The 10209-nt window shown below is 40.1% G+C and overlaps 1 protein-coding gene across 1 annotated transcript; it reads right to left on the reverse strand.

Moving 5' to 3' along the window:
• Positions 1-2118: 2118 nt before the first annotated feature.
• On the reverse strand, positions 2119-9445 carry LOC138356679 (dentin sialophosphoprotein-like). The gene is made up of 2 exons (XM_069312874.1): positions 9437-9445; positions 2119-3156 (listed from the first exon to the last, which is right to left on the reverse strand). Exons 1-2 carry the CDS (start codon positions 9443-9445, stop codon positions 2119-2121), a joined length of 1047 nt encoding a protein of 348 aa, XP_069168975.1.
• Positions 9446-10209: the final 764 nt, after the last annotated feature.

Below are 10209 nucleotides of genomic sequence, written 5' to 3' on the forward strand. Positions count from 1 at the left end.
AGTCCTGAGGTTCCGGGTTCGATCCCCAGTGGAGGCGGAAACAAATGGGTAGAGTTTCTTTCACTCTGATGCGCCTGCTCGCCTAGCAGTAAATAGGTAGCTGGGAGTTAAACAGCTACTACGGGCTGCTTCCTGTGTTTGTGTGTGTGTGTGTGTGTGTGTGTGTGTGTGTGTGTGTGTGTGTGTGTGTGTGTGTGTGTGTGTGTGTGTGTGTGTGTGTGGAAAAAAACTTAGTAGTTAGTAACAGTTGATTGATTGACAGTTGAGAGGCGGGACCAAAGAGCAGAGCTCAACCACCGCGAGCACAACTAGGTGAATACACACACACACACACACACACACACACACACACACACACACACACACACACACACAGGGTGTGATAGGGAAATGGGACAGGAGTCATTGCTGTAAACAACCGATAGCTGGAAAGGCGGGATCCAAGAGTCAATGCTCGATCCTGCAAGCACAAATAGATGAGCACACACACACACACACACACACACACACACACACACACACACACACACACACACACACACACACACACACACACACACACGTGTCCTCTAATTGGCCAAGATGTCTGTAAACTACACATAGCCCCGCCCCCTTTCTCACACACCTACCACCAGTTAGCAACCAGAGAGCGCGTTCAGAGATCACAATCTCCCGAGGCTCTAATTTAAATCTTGGCCAATTAACTTCACCCATCTATTGAGGGGGGGCGTAGAGGGGGGGGGTTAGTTAAAGCAGGCGGAGGAACAAGGGGATTAACTACTATACCACCAAACAACTTTAAATCTATGGATTTGTATTCGATTTTGGCTCGTTTCCTCTCGAAGAGACCTGGTTAATCATGGTAAATTGATCTTATGTGTACAAAATCAATGTTGCAAAGCATTTTCCGGGAATTTCGACATTGGACAATGTTGTTTTTTTCGATCCTCTGATGCCAGAAGTTCAAAAAATCATTGGGGGAAAAAAATTGGTGATTGGAAGGAATTTTCAGGGTCCTTTTATCCAGAGATTTTGTTCCTTAAGTGAGGAAAGATTGTCTAGTATGTGGTCACTTTCACCCAATCACTTTTAAGACTCGTGTACCAATCCTCCACCTTGACAATCCGACGTAATCACCTATCACCTGTCTCTCTCTACTGAGTACCTGAATTCCTCCACCCGTTATCGATACATCTACCACCTATTCATCTACCATCCACCTATCACCCATCTACCAATTATTAGTTATAGCAAGTGCTCAATGCATTCCCGTTTCCACAAGCCTTTCTTTCTCTAACCCTATCCACTAAACCCACTGTCCACTAACTTCACCACTAGCTATCCTCCCCCCCACTATCAACCCAGCCTTCCCTCCATATCCAGCCATCCCCACCACTATCCCACCACAACCTATCCAATCCCTACCTATTCCACCGCCCAGCTAATACCTTGACTATCCCATCACTACCTATCCTCCCTTCCACATCCTATATCGCCTCCCTAACCCCTTGCCACCCCCTACCACTTCCCCTATCCCCCCCTGCCACCTCTTAGCCATCCCCCAGCAACCCCCCCTCCTATACCTGGGAGTTTAGCTCCGTCACTCGGACAATTAACATAGGGTGAGGACAGGTAGGTAGCGACCGCGGGCCCGCTGGTCTCGGGCCCCTGGCAGGTGGTCGTCTTAGGGGCCCCCTAGAAGGTAGTAGGACAGACGTAGAGTGTAGGGAAGACCCTAGAGGGGCCCAGACAAGTGAAAGCAGGTACTAGGTCCCTAACTCGTTGAAGGGGAGATGTTTGGAGCCCTGGAAGATAGGAGGGCATTTGCTAGGGGGCCCTGACAGGTACGAAACACATGCTAGGGGCCCCTAGCAGGTTTGGGGCCCTAGGGACCCCTCCCATGGACGTGCCGCACGGCCCCAAGGCGTCAGATGTGAGCCCTTAGAACTTATGACTATGTAAATGAGGTGAAGTCCATTCTGTAACACGGACGTGGACACGGTTGGGCAGTGGACAGGAGGGGGGAGGGGGGAGGAGGGGGGGTTTGTGATGGGGTGGGGGAGGAGGGGGTATGTGTGGGGGCGGGGGAGGGGTTAAATAGGAACCGGGGTTGTGCAGTTAACAAAACACTTTTCTCGTTGGAAGTGATGGTTGGAAGTCTTCCCCATGCTCGCTAAGATCACTAAGATCACCACTATGCTCGCTAAGATCACCACTATGCTCGCTAAGATCACCACTATGTTCGCTAAGATCACCACTATGCTCGCTAAGATCACCACTATGCTCGCTAAGATCACCACTATGCTCGCTAAGATCACCACTATGCTCGCTAAGATCACCACTATGCTCGCTAAGATCACCACTATGCTCGCTAAGATCACAACTATGCTCGCTAAGATCACTAAGATCACCACTATGCTCGCTTAGATCACCACTATGCTCACTAAGATCACTATGCTCGCTAAGATCACTATGCTCACTAAGCTCATCACTATGCTCACTAAGATCACCACTATGCTCGCTAAGATCACTATGCTCACTAAGATCACTATGCTCGCTAAGATCACCACTATGCTCGCTAAGATCACTATGCTCACTAAGCTCATCACTATGCTCACTAAGATCACCACTATGCTCACAAAGCTCATCACTATGCTCACTAAGATCACCACTATGCTCACTAAGATCACCACTATGCTCACTAAGCTCATCACTATGCTCACTAAGCTCATCACTATGCTCACTAAGATCACCACTATGCTCACTAAGATCACTATGCTCACTAAGATCACTAATATTCTCACTAAGATCACCACTATGCTCGCTAAGTTCACCACTATGCTCACTAAGATCACTATGCTCACTAAGCTCATCACTATGCACACTAAGATCACTATGCTCACTAAGATCACTATGCTCACTAAGATCACTATGCTCTCTAAGATCACTATGCTCTCTAAGATCACCACTATGCACACTAAGATCACCACTATGCTCACTAAGATCACTATGCTCGCTAAGATCACCACTATGCTCACTAAGATCACTATGCCCGCTAAGATCACCATGCTCATTAAGATCACTATGCTCACTAAGATCACCACTATGCACCACTAAACTCACCACTATGCTCACTAAGATCACCCCTATGCACCACTAAGCTCACCAAGATCACTATGCTCACTAAGATCACCCCTATGCACCACTAAGCTCACCAAGATCACTATGCACCACTAAGATCACCACTATGCACCACTAAGCTCACCACTATGCACCCTAAGATCACCACAATTATCAAACACAATTACCAGACCCCAGTAATCTACAATAACCTATAATTTACATTTTTTATTTCGCCTCATTAAAGATTGTAATTTATTAAACACACCCAGTTTAACACAGCCGCGTCCAACAGCCTGGTTGATCAGTCCAGCAACCAGGAGGCCTGGTCGACGACCGGGCCGCGGGGACACTAAGCCCCGGAAGCACCTCAAGGTAACCTCAAGGTAGCCCACACATCCTGTACAAGGGGATAAGGGTGTAATAAAGAGAAAATAAAATTTGACTTTCCATAAAAAATACGTTTTTTCCAGTTACAGGTTACCTAAACATTTGTATAGTCACAGGTTACCTAAACATTTGTCTGAAAAACGCTGGTTTTTAAGTCTGAAAAACGCTGGTTTTTAAGTCTGAAAAACGCTGGTTTTTAAGTCTGAAAAGCGCTGTTTTTTAAGTCTGAAAAGCGCTGGTTTTTAAGTCTGAAAAGCGCTGGTTTTTAAGTCTGAAAAACGCTGGTTTTTAAGTCTGAAAAACGCTGGTTTTTACGTCTGAAAAACGCTGGTTAAGTCTGAAAAACGCTGGTTTTTAAGTCTGAAAATCGCTGGTTTTTACGTCTGAAAAACGCTGGTTCTTACGTCTGAAAAACGCTGGTTCTTACGTCTGAAAAACGCTGGTTTTTACGTCTGGAAAAAGTTGGTTCTTACGTCTGAAAAACGCTGGTTCTTACGTCTGAAAAAAACGCTGGTTTTTACGTCTGAAAAAAACGCTGGTTTTTACGTCTGGGAATGTTTTATGTTTACATAATAACCTTCAATAATTCGTGGTAATGATAAATGACTAAAAACCGCTGTCATGAGGGTAATTTACTCGAATCTGCATATTAATGAAGTAATTTATATTATTCGTTTACATGTTTAACTTATTGAAGCTTCTGTAAATTTGTATAATCATTTATCACTACTCAATACAGTGATACAATGTACATATTGTATATTTATACATTGTATATATTGTTGTAATTTATACAACCATTCCCCTGTTCTGATTTATACGCATTTGGGAATTCATTGCAGGTTAAGGGAGGGAGAAATGAAATTATTTAAGTTCCAAAACGCATGATTGAAAATGGGTGCGCGGTATCCGTAGACTTTATTGTCAAGTCTGTGGTGCCTCCCAGCCAGAGTATGTCAGTGGACAGAGTATTCATATGCCTATGCATATGTATAGTCTGCCATATGATTATCATATGGTATAACTATATGTATGACTCTATATGATGGGTATTTTTTTTAGCAACATTTAGCTATATATATATATATATATATATATATATATATATATATATATATATATATATATATATATATATATATATATATGTCGTACCTAGTAGCCAGAACGCACTTCTCAGCCTACTATGCAAGGCCCGATTTGCCTAATAAGCCAAGTTTTCATGAATTAATGTTTTTTCGTCGACCTAACCTACCTAACCTAACCTAACCTAGCTTTTTTTGGCTACCTAACCTAACCTTACCTATATATATAGGTTAGGTTAGGTTAGGTAGGGTTGGTTAGGTTCGGTCATATATCTACGTTAATTTTAACTCCAATAAAAAAAAATTGACCTCATACATAGTGAAAAGGGTAGCTTTATCATTTCATAAGAAAAAAATTATAGTAAATATATTAATTCAGGAAAACTTGGCTTATTAGGCAAATCGGGCCTTGAATAGTAGGCTGAGAAGTGAGTTCTGGCTACTAGGTACGACATATATATATATATATATATATATATAGCGAGCGCTTTTGTCTGGGTTCCAATCCTAGCTGGGGAGGATTGACTGGGCACCAATCCCTAACTGTAGCCTCTGTACACCCAGCAGTAAAATGGGTAATACCTGGTTGCTAAACGATTTGGCAGGTCGTATTCCAGAGGGGAAAAATCGAATTTAGGACTTGCCCGAAACGCTCTATGCCTGCTAGTGGCTTTACAACCATGTAAGAATGTGCTTGTAGTTCATGTTTTAAGTTCTACAACAATGGCAGTTGTAATTGAGGTTATTTTTTTCCACTAAAGTTATTGTTATGAGTTGTGGTGTATTTATTGTAGTAATAATTAATAATTTATTAAATATTGTAGTTATAATTTATGTAGTAGTTATTGTAATTATTATTTGTGTAGTAATTTTTGTAATTATTATTGTTTACATAATTGTTATTGTTATTGTTGTAGATGATAATTATAATTTTATTAATGTAGATTAATAAAAAATATTTTTATTATAATTTATCTAATATTTATTACTATAATTGGCAGTAGTGTTTAAATCATTAGAGTTGCTGTGTGTAGTCATATTATTATTTAATACTTATTTGTTAATAAGTAATTTAGCGCAAATTATTATTTCCATTACTTTGATTTCCTATTAATTTTAATATAATTTCCTTTCAGATCTTTTGGTAACCCTAGCAGAGAATTCTTAATTGCGCAGTAAGGGTGTGATTTGTCTGGTTACAGTTGACCTGTAAGGGTGTGTGTGTGTGTGTGTGTGTGTGTGTGTGTGTGTGTGTGTGTGTGTGTGTGTGTGTGTGTGTGTGTGTGTGTGGTAGAAATTTGACTATACAATGGTAAAGGTTTTGGCAATTTTTCCCTATTAAGTTGTATCTGGTTCCAGTTGTTTTAACATTAAATTCTTAATTTGTAAGATAAATGTAAGGGGACCTAGTGCTTGCTTTGGGGGTACAGTGTTTAGCTGGGGTCCAACTCGTTATCTTGGGGTCCACTGTCTATCTTGGGCCTCGTTATCTTGGGGTCCACTGTCTATCTTGGGGCTCGTTATCTATCTTGGGGTCCACTATGTGGGTTTCTGCTACTTGCTATCATCAGCCTTTCTTGAAAGCATTTTGAACTTGATTTTAGAAAAGTATTTTACGATTACGAAAATTATTTCCATTTTTTTTTTTTGGTGGGGGGGACCACCAAATTTTTTTTTTTCTGGGGACTTTTGGTTAAAGTCTAGGTTTAAAGCTGGGGACATTTGACTTCGTGGGGACAATTTTGAATACCGTAAGACTTTAAGCTTTGTAGCCTTTTGACTTAAGTGGAATTGTCAACCTTGATATATTTGAATTCGTTTAGAATCGAATACTAAGCTGTTTTAATCTCCCACAGTCAGTAAAATAATAATTTATATTGCTTCTAATTTATCATATAGCAGTTTTTGGACCATTGTTCTTATTAAATAATAATTTATGGTTTCTAATTCATCATATAGCAATTGTACAAGTTTCTAGACCATTGCTCTTTTAAAATAATTGAAAGCTTAATTTAAAAAAGGCTTTATAATAGAGTATACATTTTTTTAATTTATATAGCAATTTCTATGCTATGTTTCAGAGTATTGATCATTGAATACGTGAATCATGTAATGACTGGTTTCTGTATGTCTTTGTAATGTCTGTATCATGTACAGACTGAACAATATATCTGTTTAAATGATGTTCAACCAAACATTTTATGATAAAGACTTCGATTTTTTTTTACATTAATTTGTTTAAATATATCAGTTTAGTACGAGAGATAATTTTTTTATTTCTCAACAGTGTAACACTGAACCGTATTGCTGATAATTGGTCTGCCCAATAACTTTTTTTTTTAATTAGGGAAATTCCCAAATGAAATCAGTAGTAAATTAGACAAGATTTAACTAATGTTCTAACATGATAATGGTGAGAGACTTTATTGTGATTTTGAAGTGTGTGATTTAAAAGTTTATTGGTTATTTTGCGTTAGCAGATCTATTGTTTGTGGGGAAACAATAGATTATTGCAATAATTTCTTATATTCAAATATTGTTATTAGGTTTGGTTAAGACCTGATTGTAGGAATGTTAATGTTAGCCTCGAACCTGACACAAGATAAAAGCTTCTCCTTCTTCACTCTGACTATTGTCAGATAGATAGATTACCTAATAGATTACCTATCAGTCTAATATATTACCTATCAGTCTAATAGATTACCTATCAGTCTAATAGATTACCTATCAGTCCAATAGATTACCTATCAGACTAATAGATTACCTAATAGATTACCTTATAGGTTACCTATCAGTCTAATAGATTACCCATCAGTCTAACTCTAATAGATTACCTATCAGTCTAATAGATTACCTATCAGTCTAATAGATTACCTAATAGATTACCTATCAGTCTAATAGATTACCTAATAGATTACCTATCGTAATTGTGTTTGTAAATAGAGCCGTGGTTTGACGTTCATTTAAATTAAATCTGATGACATTAACTAAAATTTCAAGTTATTGAAGCCTAATACTAACTTTAAATGTAACTGAAGTCAAGTTATAACTTAGCATAATTTAAGGAGCCATTTATAGAGTGAAGTATCAGATAACATGCATGTGTAGTTTTGCATATAATTAACTCGACATTTAATGTTGAATTATTTTTCCCAATGGTGATTATAATGTATGTTTAATATATCAAAATACAACTTAACTCACTGTTAAATTAAATTTTAACATTATCTTAGAGGAGATAATTAAATATGATTTTTTTTTCACATACAAAACGTTTCCACCGCCTTATTTAACTTCTAGAAACCTGAAAATCGAGGTATTTTTTTCTTGCAAGATTTGAATGTAAAAAACTGCATTTAACTTAGTTTCCTTTTGAGTTCCTTTGAGTCCCAGATTATACGTGGGAGTCGTAAGTAATAGTGTCATAAAGTTGTTTAATTTACTACCAAGTTAAGTTAGCGGCTGTTAGCCCATACTGACAGAAACTAGGCGTTTAAGTGCTCCCCTTAACACACTAAACTTTTGAGTTGCATCTGCATAATTTAGGTGATAATTTGCATAAAAAGTTTGGAGATTAATTTGCTATGATCAATGTTATTTGATCATAATTTATACTCTATGAGGGTAATCTCCACGAGTTAAATTATTTTCTGACAACACTTTCTGAAAAGTATAGCGTGTTAAAATAGATTGTAGAATGTTGCCTAATAGATGTATCGAAAATCGTTCTATTATCATTCTTCAGTTTTGGAACTGTGCCTCTAATTGGTTGTTTAACATTTCAATTTTCTTCCTCAGGTTCTTTCTATTAGAGAATTAATATAACCGGGTTTATATTTGCTTTTTTTATTGTATTATAATATTGATGTGTTGTCATAACTTCGGCACGTAGTCCTACTCTCCCCATGTTAAATTATTTATTGTTATATATTTTTAATATTTATCTTAGTATTTTGTATGTTGTGATCATATCTTCTCTGTTTCTCTTGTAGTTGTGGCACATGTCTCTCAACAGTAGGACCAGCCTCGTGGTTGTGAAGACAGTCTGCTGTGTAGACAGTCTGCTCTGTAGACAGTCTGCTCTGTAGACAGTCTGCTCTGTAGACAGGCTGTTATATAGACAGGCTGTTATATAGACAGTCTGCTGTATAGACAGTCTGCTGTATAGACAGGCTGCTGTATAGACAGTCTGCTGTATAGACAGTCTGCTGTATAGACAGTCTGCTGTATACACAGTCTGCTCTGTAGACAGGCTGTTATATAGACAGTCTGCTGTATAGACAGTCTGCTGTGTAGACAGTCTGCACTGTAGACAGTCTGCTGTGTAGACAGTCTGCTGTGTAGACAGGCTGCTGTGTAGAAAGGCTGCTGTGTAGACAGTCTGCTGTGTAGACAGTCTGCTGTGTAGACAGGCTGCTGTGTAGAAAGGCTGCTGTGTAGACAGTCTGCTGTGTAGACAGTCTGCTGTGTAGACAGTCTGCTGTGTAGACAGGCTGCTCTGTAGACAGGCTGCTCTGTAGACAGGCTGCTCTGTAGACAGTCTGCTCTGTAGACAGTCTGCTCTGTAGACAGTCTGCTGTGTAGACAGTCTGCTCTGTAGACAGTCTGCTCTGTAGACAGTGCTGTATAGACAGTCTGCTGTATAGCACAGTCTGCTGTGTAGACAGTCTTCCGAGCGTGTCAATTAACCCCATCATCCCACTGTGAGCTAACAGCAGACTGTGCTATACAGCAGACTGTGCTATACAGTCTGCTGTATAACCCCCATCATCCCACTGTGAGCTAACAGGCTTTGCTAACCTCTATGCTGCAATCCTCTTCTCTTGTTGTCTATCACTTACTTGAGCCATTGTCGCTTTGACACGAAACCTTTAGATCTTTAATCTTGGCGTCCAGATATCGCCTTTAAGAATATCGACCATTGGTTATCGTTGGCAAGTTAATTTTCAATGTTAAAATGTTAGATAACTTACACGAGTGAGTTTGTGTGTCTGTTTAACATATAGTTGTTCCGTTGGGGACCTCTGTTGTAACTGTTGGTTTGTGGGTGTCAAGAGGGAGGCCTCTTTGATTAGGTGGGGGTGTCAAGAGGGAGGCCTCTTTTATTAGGTGGTGTCAAGAGGGCCCCTTTGATTAGGTGGGGGTGTCAAGAGGGTCCCTTTGATTAGGTGGGGGTGTCAAGAGGGCCCCTTTGATTAGGTGGGGGTGTCAAGAGGGCCCCTTTGATTAGGTGGGGGTGTCAAGAGGGTCCCTTTGATTAGGTGGGGGTGTCAAGAGGGCCCCTTTGATTAGGTGGGGGTGCCAAGCGGGCCCCTTTGATTAGGTGGGGGTGTCAAGAGGGTCCCTTTGATTAGGTGGGGGTGCCAAGCGGGCCCCTTTGATTAGGTGGGGGTGTCAAGAGGGTCCCTTTGATTAGGTGGGGGTGCCAAGCGGGCCCCTTTGGTTAGAAGGTGGTGTCAAGCGGGCCCCTTTGATTAGGTGGGGGTGTCAAGCGGGCCTCTTTGATTAGGTGGGGGTGTCAAGCGGGCCCCTTTGATTAGAAGGTGGTGTCAAAGAGCCCCTTTGATTAGAAGGTGGTGTCAAAGAGCCCCTTTGATTAGAAGGTGGTGTCAAA

This window comes from Procambarus clarkii, chromosome 73 (assembly GCF_040958095.1).
Source record: "Procambarus clarkii isolate CNS0578487 chromosome 73, FALCON_Pclarkii_2.0, whole genome shotgun sequence".
Taxonomy (NCBI): Eukaryota; Metazoa; Arthropoda; class Malacostraca; order Decapoda; family Cambaridae; genus Procambarus; species Procambarus clarkii.